Genomic DNA, 22,999 nt, shown 5'->3' with positions numbered 1-22,999 from the left:
CCACTGATTTACACAGTATTTTTACCAATGTATTCTAACAATTTTATTCTTTAAGCTAAAATATAAGGGTGGAAATGGTTGTTTTAAAATGTGTTTTCATCATATATTATATAGACATGTTTTCCTTTTAGTCTGCAGAAACTCACATGTTCCACCACAATCAGGAGTCCCCTACCAGAGTTGGCCTATAGACCTTGATTGCAACACCTACCATGAATTTCTGTTCCTTGAATCTACATGAACTAGCCCCTAATGAGGCTTATATGGGCCTTACTCAATTGCATTAGAGTATGTGGATTTTCTAAATATTTTTTTTCTGGGAATGCTGGCTCAAAGCTGGAAACAGTGAGCAAGCTCATGTTTTTATGCAGCTACTTTATGCTGGGTTGCCCTGGATAGCTACATCAGACTAGTCACGTACAGGTCTTAATCCCCTTTCAAAAGTGACCAGCCCAAATTGTGAAATACGCATCACAGCCTATTACAGAAATCCAGATGCAAAATCAGTGGTTTTATGACCCTACTCCAGCGCAGTAATGGCAAGTAAATCTCTACACAGAGGTCATTTGTCAGTAGTTTTTAAGTTACTATAGTATCAAAGAAAACCATGCTGTCTGTACCTCTAGAAGCTTAACTAATGTTCCAGTGGATATTTTTGAAGGCCAGCAGATCTTTCAAATAGTGTTTGTTTTATATTTTTTGTGATAGAGTAGCAGCATATGGAAATGACTTCTATTTGCATATGCACAAAGAAAAAAATAAGCCAATACAGCTTTAAACAAAACAAAGCATGAAGAAGAGAACTAAAAGTTTGTTAGTAGCTAAACCAGATGATATTTCCCCCCCACTGCTCTCTAGAGTTCTGTCCACAAACTGCATAGTAAATCCTGCAATCATCATAAAAATCAAGAAATCCTGGAAGGGGAGGAAGCTCTTGCTCAGTATGAAGGAACTCTTTCTCCAAAGATAGATGTGGTTTAAATGCAAAGATGATCCTTAAAGTGGATGTTGCAGAGTCAAAGTTGAAAGGTGTTTTTACCACAGAAACCATTTTTCCTGCAGAAAATTCTATGATGTTTAATTCAGTTCACAGATACAGTTCTCTACTGATTTTGTTTTGTTTCTGCTCTCCATTGTCATGGGCTTGTCTAAACAGTGGATTCTCAAACCTGAGATCAGGGTTCCCTTTTTCAGTAATGGTTTGGAGATTCCCTCTCCTCTCCCCACCACAAGTGACTATCAGGCTACTGCCTCCCCTTCGCTTTCTCACCATGTATCTCCACACTCAGAACATAATGATCTGTGTTTACCACAGAATCCTGCAATGGGAATCAGACAGACCTTGTTGCATGAACCTCTCCCCAGCTCCCGGCATCGAAGGGGAAGAGCCTTGCATCCTGTGTCAGAAGCCTCCCAGAGCTGCCAGTCTCCAATTTCCACCCAGCACCTTTTCTTTATTCGCCCAGAGAATCCATAGTGGAGCTGCTTTTCTGCCTTTCCTTAGCTCAATTAAGTTTTCAGGGAGGAATGTCTCTAAGAGCCATCACTTCATCTGAATGTAGCCACACATCCTATGGGAAGGAAGGACACATGCGCCAAGTGATACGCCCAGGGTTTCCCCACTTCCAGTCTTATACCTCTCATTCAGTTTGACAGACACGTGATGTAGTCCATAAACAGAACTTCCCCACTTCATGATTTTTAAAATGAGACATGAGAACCAGCAGAAATTGATCTGGAGCAAGGTATGTGAGATCTGTCCCGCCCCACCCCCCCCCCCCCGCCAAAAGAGAGGTGAAACTAAGCCAAAACCATGTTTCTAATGATCTCAAACAACTTGGTACAAAGATCTGTTTATTACCCAACAATGTGACAGTGTATATACAAAGACAGTGTGGCATGTGACATTTACAGGAAATTTCAGTACATCATGCACAGTTACTATTGCAATGTTATTTTAATAGTTCCGGAATGTTAAGCTGAATAAATATTCCTTGCTCCAAAAAAATCATTTTTACTTTTACATAAAAATATATAATATTGCACTCTTTACAAGGCCAGCAATTTTGCATATTGATTTGTAACAAGTAGAATTCTACTTTATAAAAATAAGCCTTTGTGAGCAACACCCCAAACCAGGGAGCACAAGAGCAACCCAAACCCACAATATTTGTATTTTTTTCCTCTTAAATAAAGTACATCACTTAAACATGAGCCAGGAAGCTTTTCAGTCTGTATTTGGGCTTTACATTAACATCTAGACAGTGACAAACATGACAAAAGCCATCCCATACAATGGTGCTGCAATATACGCAGTTTAAAATTCAATTCATACAGTATGTAGTCACTTACTTAACTGACTCAAAGATCAGCCTTTGTGTCATGGACTATGAGAATATTTTTCTGAAGTTTTTCTAGTTTGAAAAGTTCTTCAATCAGGAAGTTGCAAGAATTTCTGAAGACAGGAATTTTCAAAAGAAGTATAAAGATTTCTTGTGTGTATGTCATCTTCATCACAAATTGACAGTTTCATATAAGTGTTTTGAAGGTAGATGAACCTTAAACATGAGAAGATATAGCAGTTTGTCTGTATGGCAATAGCGGAACATGTCAATGATGGAAAGGCAAAGCAATTTAAAAGAAAAATGTAACTGCATCAGACTTGCGTAGCATTCTTGTTTTACTATTTGCATGACTAGTAGGCACTCATTCATGGTGTCAGGTTTAGAGGTCTTCAGATCAGTCAACTGAAATGTTAATTTTTGATACGGCCTAAGAATTCAAATTTGTTAAGCCTTAAGCCTTTCACAATTGAAGCTTATTCCCCCCCCTGCCCCCCCCGCCCCAAAAATAGCACCTAGGAATAAATAACATATTTGCACAGTGCATCTGTGTAAACTCTTTTCCAAATCATCTGATGCCTATGAACATTGATTATTCAAGCAGTTAGATTCAAACATTTTACAGTGTATTGAACTTCAATGACACTAGAACAGGAGCACATCTGTGCCTTCTTTAACACCTTTTTTTAGAGCTCTGGAAGATAAGCTGTGTGTGTACGTAATATATACTCTGCCACAGAATAGCAATAGCTAAGTGTTTCAAAGTGAGGGAGTTAACACTACCTTAAAAAAAACAAAACCAAAACATGATCTAACTATTGCTTTGTGATGCCATGAGGTGTCTACCCATCACTAAGACAAGTATTTTATTTTTGCCTTTTGTAAAGACTATTACATTAACAGAGAAGATGGCAAAAATTACAAATAGATAACAGAAGTTCATTTTTTAGCATTACAATACCATAAGATGGTGCAAAAATCACCTACTGAGTTCTTTGCTTCTCAAAAAAAGCAATTTTAAGTGGTCTTGGATTTTTAAGTTTTGGGTTGCTTATCCCAGAGCTAACTATACCACACTCAACTTATCAGATATACATATGCTGACATTTTAATAGATATTTACAGAACTTTACACTGCTGATATTTTACAACATAAGGGGAATAAGCATTATCAATTTTTTTAAATACTTCTGTCCAAGAAGTGATTTAAAAAATACTATTATGTTTTATATTGCAGCATTTTGACTTGTATGTTAGAGCATTTATGAATCACTTTGCTGGTATTGGAGTATATGACCAGAGCTTCCTGGTGACCTGGATATGCTTCAGGTTTGTGCATGCACATATGCAATTTTACAACCACCTCAGACTGCTCTTTTTAAAAACTGATTCAGTCATTCTAGAGACATTCAAAGGACTTCAAAATCCAGTTAAATATGAGATTCTATGATCTATTTTGGATTTAAAGTGCATCAGAGACATGAGTTAGCAGCAAAAATAGTCATCACCCAGCCGCATAGCTGCTAAGGAATGAATAGAACATGGGTAACTTCAAGCGCTGCTGGTCCTTGCGACACCAAGCTATAACATTTCCATCACTATTAGCTGTGAACAAGTGATGCCCATCACAGGAAAATGTAAGGCTGAAAAACAAGAAGACAATCTATTTTTACATCAGCTTTGGCTATTTAAAATGCTAGAAGACATTAAAAATCCATAAGAGTACAGCCAACAAAGATTAGCTCTCAGGCAAGACCCAGTGAGTACACTAACATGGTAATATGCCTGCACATACCTGCTTATTTATTTTTGTAACAAAACAGGCTGAACTACAGCTTTGTCCAGCACTTCAACATGCCATGCAGTTTAGTATTCATGTCTTTGCAGCACCAAAGAAAAGGGTAGGATCAGTAGCGGCATCCTACTCTTTCCCTGGGCTGCCCCTTCTACTGAAAGGAAGGCTTTTCAGCAACAGAACTCAGTGCCCTCTGAACTTGCTTGCTGACAAAAGCAGAAACTAAATCCATCAGATTTCATGGCACAGCATAGGACTTTTGTTCAGCTGGGCATTTCTTAAGCTATAACAGTAGTAAAGCCCTTCAGCTATGCCACGTGTAATGTTAGAGAGCGTGAAGGTCAGCATCCATTTTCTGTCTTATTTAAGCAGGAAACTTTAAATTATTCAATAGCCACTAAATCATTATCAACAAGCCTTTGTGAAATATGCTTCTTAAAGGAGGTAATAGAAAGACAATAACTGCTATCAGACACTGTTTTTTGTTTCTAAAAATGGTGATCAGCGGTTTAGGTTTTGAATGATACTTCAGCAATGGTCAAAACAAAATTTTTCAGAGTAATTTGTTACTATGCTAACATTAAGATGATAAAATTTTGGCATAATTCTAAGACCTCTGTGCAGGGTACTGTATCACTGGGGATATCAAAGACTGACTCCTTTGACTATGTTCTGAAAACACTTTGGCATGAGAATAATTCTGCTTATATAAATCATGAAGGGGACTCAAAGAAAATTACACGAGCACTCCAAAATGGCAGCTTCCACGCTCCTCTGAGTTTCCTTTGCTCCCTTCACCACTCCCCTCCAGCATCAGAAAAAAAAAAAAATGGTCAGGGAAAACACAGTGTTTTCATTTATTTCCGAGGGAGAAAAAAACCTGTCTGAGTCTGACAAAGTTAGTATTATCTCATGATTTTTAGACATATTCTGGGGAAAATATTAAACTTAAGAATAAGAAGAGTAGCTATTGTTCAGTTCTCAAGGGAATCCTGCTAATTTCTATCTGCTAGCAGCAGAACCTAGTTATTACTGTCATTACAAATACAGTACACTTGTGCACATTTTGCTTTCATGAATAATTAGTAGGATTGCATTGCTCTTTTTAGACATGGGTCTTTACCTCCTATTCTCGTGTCAAATCCATATTCAATACTCAAGGCTACTTTGTTGTAGTTTTTTTGGGTTTTGTTGCTGTTTCACACACACAGACACACCCCCAAGAGAAAAATCCATTTATTGTATACTTAAAATCTTTTTACCTTACAATAGGTTTGGCTGACTTCGAAAATGTGATTTCTCGTACTGGCTTCAAGTCCCACGTACTCCACAGTCTGAAAGTAAGATTAATTTTTCTTCACGTCTAATTTTACATTTAATTTTTCAGTGAAAAACATAACCTGTTTAGCAACTAAGATTGGAAACTGAACAGCAGCTTGCTCACATTCTTTAAAGCCCCAAATCCGCATGATATTTGGCTCCATGCTCTCAAACTGTGAGCTTAAGTTATAAAGCATTTTAAAAAATAAAAGTTTTAAATGCTTACCTTACAACTCCATTTTCAAGCCCCCCTGCGATCACGTTGACAGACACTCCTTCAGGCTGGTTAGAGAAAGCAACAGAGCAAATACTTTCCCTGCAGTGTACGTGTCCCACGAGATCACCATTAACTGTCCAAAGTCTCAAATCACTACCCCCTCCAACTGCAACAGAACATAGCATGGCAGTATTAAAAAAATAATACTAGACTACAGCTACGTCTATGAAACAGAATCTTTAAGTGTTAAAGAATTCAACTTCTTGAAAGATCAGAACATTTAAATGACTCAGAGTGATGTGTGCTGCAGTAAACAATTAACTCTTCCCTCCTTTTGTGACAGGGAACATGCAAACCACCGGGCCACTGCAGTGATTTAGAAGACATCACTTTGTATTTATGGAACATTGTACTTACAAAACATTGTATGAATTTACTTTTAATGATGAATTTTCTTGTACTAACAGGGAAGCACTAAGCGGGAATTCATACTATCTACTTCGAACAGCTAGTTCTTGTACCATGGCTTGCATTTTAAGCAAAATACTTAGAAGTAGCAAGTACAGTTGCCTTACCTGGTCATCTTGGATTATTTGATTCTATCAAAGAACTAATAACCCAGCTACTGCTTTGTTTTAAAAGGGATTGAAACTCATGTCCCTTACCAATTAAAGAATAAAATCTTTTCCAGAAAGAAAAAGTTTGCAAGCTACAGAAATGCAGTCAGAAGTCTCCATATCAGTTTAAAACCTAAATATTAGGTTTCTGAAACTGTTAGAATAATTTCCCCTTGTCCTTTAGTACTATAGAGTGTGCTATTTTGCCTGTTTTTCTTTTCCCCTCCAGATTTGGAACAGTAATAGTTTCAGTTCAGTCTATGGAGGACTACAGTAAGAGAAGGTGGCTAAAAGATACTTCAGACCTATCTTACTGAAGGGAAGAGAGAGAAAATTGGCCCCAAGTGAGAACTGGGTCAATAACTGTATTCTAACAATATGAATAAACAAAGCTAAGCTCTCCTCCTTCTTATTCTGTACCTCCTTGGATTGCTGGAACAATATTCTGTCATTTAGATGGAGCCTATTCCCCCTCAGTCTCAAGTAAACACAATACATACAGGTGTCCTTAGGGACAGCAAAATGGTGTGACGACTCTGACCTGGCCCTGCTTTACTGATACACAGCCTTGTAGCACAGTCTTCAAGTCAATGAGCACCCTGGTTTATAAAACACTCAAGACCCCACTGCTCAAATAGGTCTTAATACTGTTTCTGGACAAGAGCATTATGTGGAAAACATGACAGTACAAAACCTGCTTTAAAAATAAGATGGGGGAGAATCTGTAGGAGCTCTAATATAAATACCTACTATTTCTGCTTTAGTGTAGCTGTTATTACTCTTTGCTTAAAACTAGTGAATAGCTAAGCAAATCTGTTTGCTTCTGGGGATATGGAAGCATTTAAAGTGATAGAGTGGATAACAAAAATTCTGTTGCTGTGTAATACACTGTACTGCCCTGAAGAACTGTACCTTTGACAACAAACCCCTGTTAAAATGAAAGCAGCCAGTTTCATAGAATTTAGGTCTCCCAGGAATCTGTTGAAATTTCAAGTCTTTTCGTAAAGAGATCAACCCGTTAGCTTTTATATCTCGACATTTTACTCAAACACCTGGCTAATTATTTCTGGAGAAATTCATACATTACTACATTAAAAAAAAAAAGAACACTCCTATTTGACCAAAGGCATACTCGGATGACTAACACACACTCAGTAACTACTATAATAGCAACTCTCATGATTTATTTGGTTTGCAAGTCAAAACAGCTTTCTTGACTGCCAAATATACCTGAATCACAAACTGTTGCAATATCACCAGTTGTTTCGCTAGCCGAAACTGCAGTCACAGGACTCTTGTGTCCAGCCAGACTCTGGACGTAGCACAGCCTGAAGAAAATAAAGAGAACAAGCCTAAAGTTCAGACTCAAACGCAGAAAAGGTTCTTTGAGGAAAATATTTAAGAGTTACATTAATTTCAATGAACATTTTGCACGATGATGGTATTTTTCATATTCATTCTAGAATTCCAGTTCCCTTCGTAGAAAAACCAGTAGGGGTATGACTTCACATTAAGATATACATGAAGCAAATTCAGTTAACTTTAAAAGGGTGAAGATACCCAAAAGCTGCAAAATGGGTATTTAGAAGACAGACATTGGAAAAAAGTTACATATATACGTGTACCTGTTCAAATCCCATATGATGCAGGTTCCATCTTTGCTGACACTTATCATTATACTGTATGGTTTGCACACAAACAAGCTTGTTATTTCTGCTGTGTGACCATACAGATGAACTTGTGATTCCATTTCTATCTCTGAAGGCTGAAAAACAGCGAAATAAAACATGAACTCCCACAAAAACAAAAAAAATATATCTTTTTGTGAAAAGGATAAGCCTAGGGACAAGTTTAATTCTTAGATTTCAAAAAATGGTTACCATTGCTTTTAATGTCATCTGTTTAGCAACGTTGTTAGTGCTTTATTATGTTTAACGCTTTATAATGTGATAAGCCATACATATCGTTAACGTTCAACTTTTTGCTTCTAGTGCTTTAGTCTAAGCAAATATTTTTGATGTAGTCCAATGAATCAAAATGAAGAACCATTGTACTACCTCTGCCTCAGTTACACACCTTGAAATCAGCTGATTAGTTTTCTGCAAGACTGCTGTTTCCACATGACAGTCCTCAATATTTTAGCACCTAGACGAAGCACTTGGAAACATAGAAGGAAAACCCAGCTCAGCAGTTATCACTCTGTATACAGTAAATTACTGGGAATTCCTCAAGTTGGTGCCAAGTCCTTTAGTGATACCAAGTTGGAAAAATATGCAGGAAGTCAAGTGTAAATATAGAAACTGCTAGATAAAAATTAAAGCAGCAAATTTAACATGAAATGGCACTTCTTATTCAAGTTATGTCATTTGAAATGATTCAGACTTCCTGAAAATCAGAATATTAATCAGAATATTAATGTTTTAATTATGACAACCTGATGTAAAAAGATTAGAATTTTTGTAAAAGAAAGGAACATTTTTCTGCTTGTTTCCTCACACATGTCAGAGCACATTGTCTGCATTTTTGTATGAGGGTACAGGATGCATACAGCATATCTACAAAAAGCTCAAAAGTAGAAACAGACAAGATAAAAGTATAGGTATGCTTAACTCTTAGTTTGTAGAAAAGTGACGTGTCTTTTCTGTACTACAAGGGACAATATAATCTATGTGATATTGCGAAAGTCAATACACTTTGACAAAAGGAAGACCTGCTATTGTGCTCTTGCTACTGAGCATCTCATCCAAGTAAGACAAGTATGAAAGTATCCAGTTGTCATTCTCAGAACAGGGTGGTATCTCACATATGCAGATCCTTCTTTAACCGTTGCTCAGTTTAGAGAAAAACATTATACCCATTTTTTCCATAACAGCAACAACCAAGACTTCTGACTTTCTGAAGAACAACCGATTTTGATAACCCTTTTTCTGTGCTCCTCCCATGTCCTTCAAGTGTTTGCTGTTGATCTGCATTTCAACACCTGAACTGAAAACAGGATTCACCTTTAGCAGCTTCTTCTATAGCACTAATAGGAATGGTTTATTGATTCTTCACTGGGTTATAATAGTAATACTGTAATGAGACAAACTGGAATTTTAGCACCAACTGTATTAAGGTCTAATAAATTATAAAATAATTACCTCATGCCTAAAATACCATTCCTTTTTAACTTCCTGTTTGCTCTTAGATGACAACCACTAAAACAGTATCTAGATGGGAAAAACATGCAGGTATGTATCTACCTTTCAGTAGCAGTTCTTTCTGTTGGTTACACAAAATGATCACCTACAGCACTTGAGTGGAGAATTTAAGTGATCACTGCCCATTTTTACTCAACCAGATTATGAAAGTGCTCTCTTTCTGTTTGTAAGACAAGTCTAACAATCAGCAAGTGAAGGCTGGAGTAATTTGTACAACCAGAAAACCTTGGCTGAGGTTTTCATGAAGGTATGATTTATTGTCAAGATAGATCATAGTTCTAAAGCAGTACTTCATTAGGTTTTTTGACCATATTAAAGGCTAGGAAGAATAGAGCATCTGAAGCACAACACCAAGGTGTTTTTGTATTCTGACAGCATGCCTTTAAATTCCCATATCCAATTAACAACATGATATCTGTTTTATGCCTATGCATTGAATTTATAGAAATGTGAAACAGGGCAAAATATTCATATTTCAAGTACTGCATTATAACAGCCTGTTCACTTTATCACCGAACAGCTGACAAGATGCATACAGAACAGATGCTAGGAAGCACATTTGCATTCCCTGCAGCTCTGACTTGGGTAACTGACTCAACAACAGGAGCTACAAAATTGGCGCAAGGTCAGTCTGCCTGGGGCACGTAAAACTGTCAGTCCTGAGAAATTCAGCAAAGATAGTCTCAAAGACAACATCTGTGCAGCTAAAAAAAACCCCAAACCTCTTTTTTCTAGGAAATGCAGGGAACTAAATCATAACCCCACTCTACTAGAGTTTTTTAGCATTGCAGAAGGCAGGTATATTGAATTTCTGTTTTAGTACCTCAAAAAAATCTTAACTGGAATCCAAGTCTCAGTACAGGTTATTTACAAGCTCACTATTCTGGTGAGCTGTTAAGGTGCCTGACTTATGATCCAACTGATTGAAGCTTGTAGGCTTCAAGCTCTACTTCATTTTTTAAACTCAAAGTGCTGCTTGAGCTCAGGAAGTCTGAGTGGCAAATCATCAGAAACTGCAAGAAAGCGAAGGAAGAAACCACTGTATGTTTGTGCTCTTCCCAGTCAAAGCATCTGCTGTTTGCCACTATTGAAAACAGGAAACTGGGTAGGCATAACAGATCATACCAAGGCTCCCTCTAGCCCATGCTAATGCAGTGATTCAAGAGCATCAAGAGTACAGTACTACAAATGTGTCTGCCAATACCTGTATCTGTATCAAGCTAAATTTGATAAATCGGTTTAGTTGTTGCTAACTGCTAACAGGGGCAATCCTGTAGGCACCTGAAATGACCTGTCAAGAAAGTTACAAACTCGTTAGAACTATGAAGAGTGGAAGTTACTGCTGGAGGTGGTCAGACAGAAGCTCAAAAACTCAGTCCGAACTACAAGATGAATTTGGAGTTCTATTTGTGTTTTCATACCATACTTATAACCACATAGCGTCAGGGCAATTTCTACTGGTATCTCAGTATCTTCCACTAATGCATTAAGTAATGCAAGTTACTTTCCTCCCTTCCCTCCTCACAGCTTTTCCCCTTGGGGAATATGACAAAGTGAAGAGGCTTAGTTGTTAAGATATACACTGTCAGAGATTTCATCCCAGCTCTCTGTAGTGTAAGTGCCTTTTGCATTTGAAATGTTATTTGCTTTGGGGAAATGCATTCAGTTTCAGTTAAGGCTTTGAAAGGCTCCGTTTCCATCACAGAAAAAGTTACTCCTTAATGTAGGGAGCTTCATTGTGCCAGAAGGGTTCAGTTCCAAGCCCTAGCCTGCACACAGTCAGAGCTGTATGTGTAATCAGTTGTGCACCCAGATAATGAGGGCTGACTAAAAGCTAGCAGTATGTGAACAACAGCTTAAGAAAGACCCACAAATAAACATGCTGAGATAAATCTGTTTAACAATGTCAAATAGGATCCTTCAAAAATAAATACTAAACAAGCACTCAATCTTTTTAGCAATTGTCCTGAATACAACATATTCCCCTTTTCTCACTTTTCCTGTTAAAAAAAGACTGTACTAGCGAATATAGCTAAATCCTTAAATATAAATCCTGTCCAATGGAACTTACCGTATTGCTAGTGAATCTGTTCATATATGCTGTGATGACACCAGATTTACTACCTGTGAACAGCTGACAGCTGTCTGGCACCCAAGCACAACTTGTTACCTTGGAAAGACAAAACAAAGCCAGAAAAAATTAGAACAGAAACTATTCTAACTGCTATTTTCATTATGTCACAGCATTTGGTCAAACTGATTCTTTATTGGTTATCCTAAGGAAAGCCACGTAAAATACCTAAGCTAAAGAAATCCAAGAGTTAAAATATAGCCGCTTTAGGTCAGATTTGCTATTAATTCAGAATCGACGGTAAAGAGGGAAATTCTATGTAGCCTAGAATTCACAGCTAACGAACAGTGAACCACCGCAGAGTTCTAGATCTACAGCCACAACATCAGCCAAAATCTCTTTGGTAGAATCTTGTAACTGAGATTATGCAGTGTTCCCTGACAATCTTTTTTCAGAGGAATCCTAAACTGTAGTGGAGTTCTGCTTCTAGTGTGAGGCATCTATAATTTTTTCTTGTATTCATTTTTCTTGGCCCAGAAGGTAAGCTTTTAGAAACCCACACCAATATTCCATAAGAGGGCAAAGCTACAAAAATCACATGCATTCCAAAGGCATCTTTACCTAGTACAGGAACACATCCAGGAGCAAGATACACTGGAGCAATGAGGGACATGTTCCAAAGGAGAATCAAACAGATTAAAAATGGTTCTGTTTGGATGCTTATCTCCAAGAAAAATGAAAGCAGAAGTGCCTACTGCCAAGTCAGGCCACCATTTAACTAGCAATATTAAATTGGAGACAAGAGATTGATTTTATTTTTTTACCTGATGGAACTGTGAGCTCTGTATAAAATTTACTGGAGGTTCGCTTTGCTTGCTTTTCAGTCGTAAAATGTTATCGGCATATCCCCAGCTCAGGATAGCTGACCACTGAATATCAGTACTGTGCATGCTTCGCACACCTGAAGGAAGACATAATATTGTGTCACATACGCAACCAAAGAGGTGATCACTGATAGTCAACAATAAAAATCGCAGGTTCACGTTTTACCACAAGCTAGAATGTAAAAAAAATTCCAAAGTTTCAAAATAAGGTATCTTCTGTTAGGCTGTGGCTTTCTCTGTAATGTGCTATAAACAAACAGTTTTCAGAGACTACGTAAACATTCAGTGTTCTCCAAAGACAGTTTGCAACCTGGACAAAAGTTTTTTGAAGAAATGTTGCATCTATTGATAGTGGAGAAACAGGGAAGCAGCTGACAATACTTGCCAGCTAGAGAAGTGATTGTTCATAATTTCAAGGAGAATGTTACTTATTTTTGTTAACTAAATGTGAAACTGTTTCTTTTTAAAAAAACCTTCACTAGTACACATTACAAAGAAAACAAAAGAAGAGTACGAGAACCTGTTTGTACATTATCAATAATAATCCCTCCAAGGAGTTTATCTGAAAGCAGAAGATCCTTCACCTCTGCTTTTTATTGATAACTTTCCTCATTCTCTGCCTTTAAAAAAACCCCATTCCTTTAATTCTCCTGTTGTGACGTGTTCTGTTCATCTGTTCTTTGACTGAATCTACTGGCAAGTTCTAAAATGAAATCCTCATGCTTCAGTCACTTTAATGAAAAATATCAACTTAATTACAGGACGCCTCTATGTAGTTTTGACAATTACAAGTAAAATCCAGCCTCCAGGAAAGATACCACCCATGTGGAATCTGTTACCGGATTTATAAAAATCAATCTTTGGCAAAAATAACTACATTTGGGAAGTTTGCTGAAGAATGATAGTAGCATTAGATTTAGGTTTTTTTATGGCTCATTTTCACACATATTGTGCATGTAGAGAATAAACACAAATTCATACCTTGCTCCTTGCTATATATCATCAAAAGGCAGAACTTGCGGGACAAACCACAGATAGCTTTAGTTGGCAAAGCCTGGAGAGAGCCAAACCTTTCTCCATGTGGCTGGCTAAAGCAGACGACAGGATCTGGAGCACTTGGGGAACCAACATATTCTCCCCACTTCAAGCCTTTTATCCATGGTAATGGACTCTAAAAGAAGCACAAATACGGTTCAAATTAAAAGGGGGTGAAAAGTTTTTGGAAAAACATTGTTTCATTAGTAAGGAAGAATAATTCATATCACATTCCCATAAGCAATCACATGGTAAGGACTGCTGAAGTATTCTAAAAATACTAGAAAGACAAGTATGAAGCACTGTACTATCATCAGCTAAATCATTAGCTTTAAGGGAGGTCTCCCACTTCTTTAAAAGCTGAGATAGCAAGCTGGCAGTTCAGGCAGTGTAGTGAAAACTACCACTTTCTTTAAATGCAGGGAGATTCAGTTTCTCACTGGACTTTACGGAAAGCAGGTGTTTGAAGTGGAGAAAGTTGAACTGTCCTACAGACAATGAAAAAGTCTAGGATGGAAGAAAGCACAGTATGTGTTTACCTACTATAGGTTTGCATTCAGATTCCAGAATTCATCACTGAAGTAGAAAACTGGTTAAGTGAAATGCTTTCCAACACCCATTTGCTATAAACTAAGATACGAATTTATCTAGGTTGACACAAAATATATCACAAATGCATAAAATGATTTTCACTATCACTTTACTAGTTTTGTGTATTTTCTTTACAGTACAATATGGGCAGTAAGTTGCAGTTTTAGGAAGGAAACTGTAAACGTAAGGATACAATAATTACAGCATATTACAGTTAATTAAACCATCTTGCAAATCAAAATGACATACTGGATATATTATTTCTTTAGTGTGTTCTCTGGTTTCTCTGAAAGCAAACTGCACTAGTAATCCCATGGCAGCAGGAAGTTCTCCTTCCATGATAAGCCTGGATCCAGGTCTGCTAACATGTGCTGCATGGAACAGCTGGCGAGGGGTTTGCCCATATGTTTTTATCATTGTTTCAAGGGCTCTTCTCTGAACAGGATCCTCAACAGCAGAAACATCCATCCCAAAATAGGTCTAGAGATGAGGAAAAAAAAGGGAGAGAGAAGAATAAGCTGATCCAGTTTGTCTTTCAGAAAGATTTCTCAACTCATGCACACAAATTTAGAGGCAGACTCTTCAGTTGTTTGGTTAAGACTTAGACCAGAAGCCATCCCAACAACGGCTGTGCTGACTAAAGAGCCACTGAGAACAGTAACCTTGTCACCACTTCTTTATTGGAGATAGATACCACTAAGATTTATCATGTGAGCTGCTCCTACATGTATTCCATGACTAATTTGTGTCAAAGAGGTTTTCTTAGTTGACCTTTACTAATCCGTACAAAACCAGAGTAGTTGCTGATGATAAACAAAAAATTGAAAAAGTTTGGTTTTTGTATCTCCTCTTAATTAATGTATTAAAGCCCTAGTTTGGGGTGGGGAGGGAGGAAGAACCTTCATATTGCAGGAGAGTGGAAGTTCTTCTTTCCTCTACTTGTCTTTTTCATGTCTCTAATTGCGTACCAAACACTTTTCCTCAGTCACGCTGACAAGGGCCTTGACTTTTTACTTTAAGAAACAATGAACGCTCACCCAAACTTAATATTTGAAGTTTAAGGTAATAACTAAATCAATACTTAAGCACAATAAAGGGAAAAACAAAGCATTTGGATGGCTACTTGAAAATAAAGAACCACCACTGCCAAACACCACTGTTTTATTAGCTCTTCCAGCTATAGAATGAACACTAAACAGAAGGAACACATTTGAATGCATTTGAAACCAGGACTGCCTGGCTGCGCAAACCTTGTGGTAGTATGGACTGAAGCTAAAGAATACAGTCTAAGATATTAATGTTAAGTAGTGAAACTCTGGAATTTTTTACATTAAATGAAGACTTATTGGAAATTAAATTTACTGGAGGAGAAACTAGAGGGACAAACCAAGATTTACAAGAAAGGAAGGGAACACCACAAATAATGAGCTCAGGAAAAACTGAACTATTTGAATTGTATTGAAAGCTGCATGTTTGAATGAGATGGAAGCAGGTACATACAAACACAATGCCCATATACCACTGCAAAAAACTCTGTATCTGATCACCCCCATAGCTATCTCAAGGCAAGAAAGATGAACGCAAATTCCCAAAGTCTCACAACAGTCCCTGGGATCTTAGCAGTTCTGCACTGAAATGGTTAAAGCCTTTTCTTATTTTTCAACACTTCATGAGCAAGGGATCTTGCTTCAATGCTGGATGTTTTCCAAGCATGTTAGACTGAACTTCCCCCCATTAAGTTACCAAGTACAACGGACAAACACAGTGCTTAAATACTTACTGCAGGATGAAAGACATTAATAGCCTGAACAGAGGCCTTGCCTTTTTGCTTATAACCAAACACCAAGTCAATCCAGTGACAGATTGTCTGGGAAACATGGTCAGATTCCAAAGCCTGACGATGAATCAAGATGAATAGACGAGGATCATTACGAGCCCAGGGTGGAAGATTGACATGGTTAACTCTGTCACCATTTTGCCGTACTCCAAAATCAAATCCTAGAAACAGGGGAGTAAGTGTTCCAGCATTTTAGTTGACAGTAACTTTGAGGAGGTCTTTATAGGGTTCTATTAAAGCTAACTATTAAGCATAGTGATTGCTGATCAACAAAGCAGCACCATTAACAAGTCCCCCCCAAACACATTCAAGCTGTACATACTGATTCAAATGGAAAAATCAGACAACAGGAAACTCCTTTGCACCTCTGACAGTTATAAAAAAAAACAAACTTCCCTTAAGTTCTACAGAACAGCTCTTGTAGCATATCCTGCAAGCTTCTCCCATATATCTACTGCTTAGCATACTCAGTCAAGAGATATAAATGTTCTCAGTTTCAACCCATAGGCTCAACCATACAGCTGTTTTGGGTATATAGTTTTGGTATCCTCTTAGTATACCTTCTCTGTTAACTAGAAAGTCGGGAAGGTAGAAAAATTCTGGGATAAGTTCCTTTACGTCAGTCATTGATTCATACGAAGAGAGTCGCCAAGTTGTATTGGTAGAGTGAAAAGTTCTGTCTGGGATGTCAAAACTTTGATCTGTAAAGAAATCCAAACTGAATTTGTTACATCGATGATGGACACAATAACAGTTGCACATCTGCAACTTCAAGTTAACTGCTCTCCAGTTAGCTGAGAACATTTAGAATTCTGTCTCAATTACTATGTGTTACACATGGACTGCAAGTCAAATATAGTTGACCTTTTTATTCTACATACATGCTTTATGGTCTAGCTTGATAATTTCAAAATGGGCCTACTGTGAAAGCATACCAGATTTAGTTTTACTGAACTCAGCTACTTGGAATTGATGAACTATGCTAAACAGAGTAACACAGCATTCCTGGATCACTGGGACAAGGCCCGGCTGTGAAATATACAAGTGCAAGCAGAAGTAACCTTACCTTGATAGGCTAAAAACATTTTAGTAAAAGGTGGCAGCCTAACTAGGAAATGAAGCACAGTTCCACTATTGGAATAATGAGATCCATAGTGATATGGTTGTACAGGGGGCATCGGATCATCTTCTCGTGCTCCTTTACGGTACTCTTCTTCCAAATACTAGAAAAGTAGTACAAAAATAAGTCATAAGCCTCCGACTTAGTCTGCCTTACAATAACTTGTCTGCATTGTTTAGGAATAAAACTTAAACTTTTAGAGCAACATTTAAAAGTGATTTGGAATCAAATACATTTAAAGTGTCTAAAGACATGCGATTGCTTTCACAATCCAGTTTGGTATGAAAGTCTTAAGCCACTATAAATGACCTGTTTTCCATTATTTATTACTTTTGGTTTTCCTCTCCTGCCTCTTGTTTTCTAACACTGCAGAGTGTTATATATATATATATTTATATATATATAAAATATATATATATTTATATATAAAAATAAATACAGGCTTTTCAATACTAAATGGAAAAAACATATTTGCAAAGAATACACTAGACCATGATGATACAGACATAAGCTTAAAGGTCCAGCTACAGATGCTTTCCATCCCCAGCATGTTATTTCCTACAGCCTTTAAAATATTCTAAAGGGCAAAAATTAAAAAGCATTGTAATCACAGTAAAGCATTTAAAATCGAGTACTTGAGGGAAAACAGGTTTTCTGTTATCAAAAAGAAAGAACAGCCACAAGTTCCACTGGAGTAATTTCAAATAAACAGCACTAAGTTATCTTCCTGATCTTTAGAAATCTTTAAATATATGTATGTTTATATGTAAAAATATATCAATTTAACCTCCTCAGCAGTATCACCTGGAAAGATTAAATTGATTTATGATTTCAGGTATGGGAACAGACAAAGGCAGGTTCCAAGCATGTTATAAAACAATTCCCAGGAAACGCAGCGTACTGGAAATGAAAATTCCAGACATAAAATATTGGATTTGTGGTTTCTTTTCCCCTCATCAATATATGTTAAAAAAACTAGAGCATCCATACCGTTTATACACCAGAAAAAGGCAAGAAGCAAGAGTTATCCAGATTACCTTATAAGTATCCACATAACGATCCTCTTTTTCTTTAGACTGCACAGCTATTGGTTTGACCAGATTTCTGTAACAGAAGTAGTACTGATATCTTGTCATTTTTATAAAGGTGCTGGTTCACACCATTCAATAATGCATTATTAAGAATAACACCTTTAGTATCATAAAAGGACAAGCAAAACTTAATAGCACTTTACAAGAGAGTTCAGAAAATAAAAAGACCACTTTTATTTAGTGCTAAAGGCAAACTCAGATCTACAGGCTACCCTATAGCATAGTAACAGGCAAGCAAATGCAAAACACTTCTCAAATCAGAGGCATCATATGAAGGCAAAGACTTTGTGCACACGAATGTGAAGTTGGCTTAACAGAAGTTTACTAGGGTGGGACAATTCAATCTATTCACAATTAACATAACATGATTTGTAACTGGCCAAATAATTTACAATATTATTTCCTTTTTATTTAATTGTTGGTAATTGGCCTGCAAGTCTTTAATCACATGAATTTTAACATACAGCTTTTATTTAAATCTGTGGACTGTCCATATTGTATTACAACAGTATAGAAGTCCAATTCATAGCATACTTTGAATATACGCGCTCATAATACTATGCATTTGATTTAAATGTCCGAGGTGAAGCAGCCACTTATTGTAAAAAGCCCTAGTTATTATGGATGAGGCTTGTCCCTGAATAGTTCCATCCACATACGTGTGCAGTTTAGTACAATAAAGTTAAAAAGCTATACTGGACAATCAGTTCAAGTATTTGAAAATAACCAGTTCCAAGCATTTCATATTACCTATATACTGATGGATCATTTAGGTCCAGCGTTTCATTGGTGTAGTCAGAAAGTATAAAAGGAAATACTGGATATTGCATGAGATCATTGAAGGAACGGCCCGCATGTTTGTTTAAATGAGTCAAATATTCAAAGTTAGTAATCTGTCCTGTGCACCACAGGTGGGTCAAAGCAGTGATATTTCCGTATTCCAAAAGGTTAGGCAAATTGTTAGTTAAGATGTTGTGGTACACATCATCACGGACCTAGAAGAAAATACCACAGATTTAATCGTATGATTTAAAAAGCTTCAAACTACCAAGACTTACTTAGTTTCTCTCAATTTACAAATTTCTGCTGTAATAGAATAATGTTTAGTATTACTAAGATTCTTTAATGTCTTAATACATCAGAGATGTGTTTTACAACATGATTGTGTTTGTCTAGAAGTCTAGCTGAGCAAAGTCTTTTCAAAGGTATTAAGCAGAATTTAATTAGTCCATGCAATAGGTCTCCTTAAAAACTAATGCATGAATGTAAGTGTTATGAAGACACAGCAAAATGCTTTGATCTATTATTATCTATCAGTGTGACATTACCTTTGTATTATCAAAAGCCAGGAGTAAAGTTCTGCCATTTGTTAGGAATATTTCCACAGCATTGTCTCTTAACTGCCACCAGCGCTTATGAACTTCCTTGATTTCCTCATAGGTCCAAGAAAATGATGCTGGTTCAGTTTCTCCATGAAAACTCTGCAGAATTTGTGATTGAAAAAAATTATTTTTAGTGGTGGATTTTCCAAACAAGAAACCCTTCAATGGGGCCAGTTTATAACCATACAGCATATCATTTTGCTGTGATGCTTTAAGACATTGTTGTGATTTTCTTCATGTATGTTTCCCATCCTCCACTATCCTCAAGGCAGCGGGCAGAACATCATGCATGCTTCCCTCAGCTGCTCCAGTTCCTTATCCAACACTAGCACATAATGCCATGCTTTCACTGGCTCTTAAGATAAAATATTGGACAGCCAACCAGAGCGAGCAAAGCTTTGCCATGAATCCATAAATCTGACAGTTCCACGAAGGACAAAGCAGCAAAATAGCTGGTAACATCTTAAACCACAGGAGCTGGGTGCTTAGTGTGTGCAAGGAAGAGCTCCCATAAAATAATTTAAGACTTTCAGCAGTATAACCCACATCTTGATTATCTTTTTTTTAAATGTCTGTTGGATGTATAAACTTAATACAACAGAGCCTTTGTATATCTCAGAAGGATTAGGTCAGTTCCTGTTTCCTCCATGAAACAGTCCTCTCTTGTATAGGATAAGGGGGGAGCTAGAACATCCTATATAATGGAAAATTCAAGAACTAGAGTACAGCACAATTCATACACTTGTGAGTTTCTGTACTTCCTAGTGCTCCAGCTTCCAGTAAGGCAAGGTGTAAACCAAAGCAAGCTCTGCACGCTTATGCTGATGAACTCAGAGCAATGGACAGCAAGGTGCAGAAGCCTCCCCACATCACCCCCTCCTCATTCCTCTCAGCCCCAGACCCACGTCTTTCCTGTTTTCTGCTGTCACCACTGATTCCACAGCCAGGGGCAACAGAAACAACACTGAATCCAAACTAATCAATTTGGCTGGCCTAGTCCAGAGACGCCTAACTCTAGTACTCCAGCAATCTCAGTGACAGTAGATAAAAGCTACTCATGGTCATAGTTTGGAAAAATTAAAGCTGGACAATATGCTGTAATACTTACCGAATTTTCAATTGTGTCTGAAGCATTATCTTCAACAAAATACATGCCACATTTTCCTGCAGGAAAAAATAGTTACAAAAAGGTACATGATATTACTGTTTGTATAATGCATCTTAATGTTATATGAACAGTGTCCAGATGTTAAGAACACTAAGAATACTACCCGGGCAAGACAGCAGTTGACAAAAACAGAACTTAGCATTCCACATCTTTTAGCCAGTGGTCTGCAACTTTAAAACTTAACTACAGTCCAAATAGCACTCATGCTAACAGTAGGGAAGAAAGGCAAAACTGATGTATATAATCCATAAGAAGTCAGGCAACAGCTCAATTACTTTATAAAAAAAGTCAGCCATGTTTATACATACAGCAGAATCTTAGACAAAAAGGATGTTTTAGGACTAAAAATACTACTTACCTAGCAACAGTTCACCAGCAGTCTCTCTAGAAGGTGCTACGCTTATACATCTTCGATTAACTCTGAAATATTTAAAGTGTATTATTGCTTATGGATTTATGTACCTTTTGGCACACACTTATGTCACTTGTGGGTTTTTTTTTTAATGTTTATTTTGACAAAAAAAAGTGAGGAGGACTGTTTCTTTGGAATAGGAGAAGGTGGGAAAGGGAGGTGAATGTTACACAAACCTTACCTTATATGTTCACTTGCAGCTTTGTCCTTTACAGTAGAAGAGTAAGAAGAATGTGTTTTGTCTTCAAATAGATAAGATAATGGAGTTTTTATCACACCTATAAAAAACCCACAAATAATAAAGCACTAGTAGTCATTACAATTCAGATATACTCCTAGAAGATGTTATAATTACCTTCCTGCTTCTGCCTGTCTGGGAGAAGGTACTTGTTTGGAATAGTTAGGTAGCACCTCTGCAAGCGGCGCCTCTCTCTGTTTGGGCCCTCCGTTGGATCCAGTTGCCAAGAGGTTGGGTAATAGACTGGGTCATACCAGAGTGCTCTGAAAAAACCAAAGTATGTTAGAGTTTGACAGCAGAGGCAGTATATATGCTTATTCATTCTGTTGTTCTTTTAACGAGTAGAAAGGCAGAAGTTTCCCAGTAGTACAGTGGGCAATTATTTCTGAAAGAGTATCAAAAGACTGAATTCTGTAGTTTATTTTCATGAGCTATCTCACTGACTACTTATAAGCTACTCCAAGACTGCTCTTGAAGTCACTAATTGTGATGAAAACAGCAATACAATGTGCCCAATACTGTATTTTGAAAACTCAGCTGCTGCAAATGTGATAAAACACTAGTTTTGCAGTGGCAAAAATACTATTGCTTGGTTTCCTGTCAAGACTTAACATCTTTTGCTCTATGCAGATTAGCAAACACAGTATCTGGATGCTAATGTTAATAACATTACCCAAAACATGTTTTGTTATGTCATCAATGTAATGTGAGATATGAAAACTTTATTACATTCTTCATTGTATTAGGCACAGCAAAATGTATCTGACAACAAACTGTCTAAATGGCACAGAAATACTACTTGGCTATTCACTCTAAAAAAACAGGAGAACAAATCAAGTATTTTACAAATCTTTAACCATCAGATGATTAGAAAAGTAATTCTAATTTTAATATCATAATATCATCTACATTTCATGTGCCTCTCAGTAGAGTGAAAAGCGCATGTCAGGCATTGAGCCTTTCTGGCTTTTCCACCAAGACAAGAGAACAACTTACCGATCGTGGGTAAGCTGCTGAACAAGTTCCTGCCAATGTCTGCTGGCACTTAGCTCTGCCTTATACATCCCCCTGATGTGCTGGATCACTTTCTTCCTTTCCATTCCTTGTGACAGAGACACAGCTTGTGTGATGTCTCCAGCTATTTTAGAAATGTCTTTAGATTTTGTATCCAGACGTTGAAAGAGACTGAGGAACAAGAGATGTGCTTTAAAACGTCAAACAGACACACTGAAAAGGGAAGGGAAAACACTAAAACCACTTATAAAATACAATCAGTTTTGCAGGAGATATCCATAGTTCTTTTTACAGCAGATGCAGAGTAACTTAGCCTACAAAATTTTCCACAAGATTTGTGAATACCTTCTGCTTCTCAGCCTTCAAAAAAAGCTATTACAAGACAAGCCAATCAGAAGACCAATGGCTATATATCAGCATGCTTCGCTAACCTATACTCATTGCAATAAACGTTTGAAGAACAGCAATTTACCACTGCTCAAATCTCTAAGTTATTCAACATGGTAAAGTCTTATCACTTATCTAGACAGACTTGACTAAGCTGACCTTTACAGCTGCTATAGTTGCCTGCATTAAAGCATGTTGTGTGTGCATCTCAGATTTAATTTTTATGGCAGAGCCTGAAATATAAATTAATGGAAAGAACCTCTTAATCTACCACAAAA

General features: G+C 37.2%; 1 protein-coding gene across 2 annotated transcripts in view; it reads right to left on the bottom strand.

The window, feature by feature from the left end:
- Window positions 1-1,841: 1,841 nt before the first annotated feature.
- LYST (lysosomal trafficking regulator) overlaps window positions 1,842-22,999 on the bottom strand; it is an 86,228-nt gene continuing 65,070 nt past the window's right edge. The window contains exons 34-53 of one of the 2 annotated variants that reach the window (XM_074580066.1): window positions 22,317-22,505; window positions 21,438-21,583; window positions 21,264-21,360; window positions 21,029-21,090; window positions 20,611-20,666; window positions 19,449-19,601; window positions 18,871-19,115; window positions 18,067-18,133; window positions 16,976-17,132; window positions 16,470-16,610; window positions 15,853-16,070; window positions 14,322-14,552; window positions 13,428-13,617; window positions 12,387-12,523; window positions 11,563-11,661; window positions 7,917-8,056; window positions 7,522-7,619; window positions 5,684-5,840; window positions 5,400-5,471; window positions 1,842-3,985 (exon numbers count right to left, since the gene is read on the bottom strand). In XM_074580066.1, coding sequence (XP_074436167.1) covers window positions 3,847-3,985; window positions 5,400-5,471; window positions 5,684-5,840; window positions 7,522-7,619; window positions 7,917-8,056; window positions 11,563-11,661; window positions 12,387-12,523; window positions 13,428-13,617; window positions 14,322-14,552; window positions 15,853-16,070; window positions 16,470-16,610; window positions 16,976-17,132; window positions 18,067-18,133; window positions 18,871-19,115; window positions 19,449-19,601; window positions 20,611-20,666; window positions 21,029-21,090; window positions 21,264-21,360; window positions 21,438-21,583; window positions 22,317-22,505 — 2,794 coding nt within the window. In that variant the 3' untranslated portion in view covers window positions 1,842-3,846. Of the gene's footprint in view, window positions 3,986-5,399; window positions 5,472-5,683; window positions 5,841-7,521; window positions 7,620-7,916; window positions 8,057-11,562; window positions 11,662-12,386; window positions 12,524-13,427; window positions 13,618-14,321; window positions 14,553-15,852; window positions 16,071-16,469; window positions 16,611-16,975; window positions 17,133-18,066; window positions 18,151-18,870; window positions 19,116-19,448; window positions 19,602-20,610; window positions 20,667-21,028; window positions 21,091-21,263; window positions 21,361-21,437; window positions 21,584-22,316; window positions 22,506-22,999 lie in introns of those variants that run through there. The other variant, XR_012586144.1, reaches the window with a different exon arrangement.

Source organism: Larus michahellis, chromosome 3, assembly GCF_964199755.1.
Source record: "Larus michahellis chromosome 3, bLarMic1.1, whole genome shotgun sequence".
In the NCBI taxonomy this organism is placed as follows: domain Eukaryota; kingdom Metazoa; phylum Chordata; class Aves; order Charadriiformes; family Laridae; genus Larus; species Larus michahellis.
Note: the sequence above shows the minus strand (reverse complement) of the source record. Positions and strands in the feature narration are given on the sequence as shown.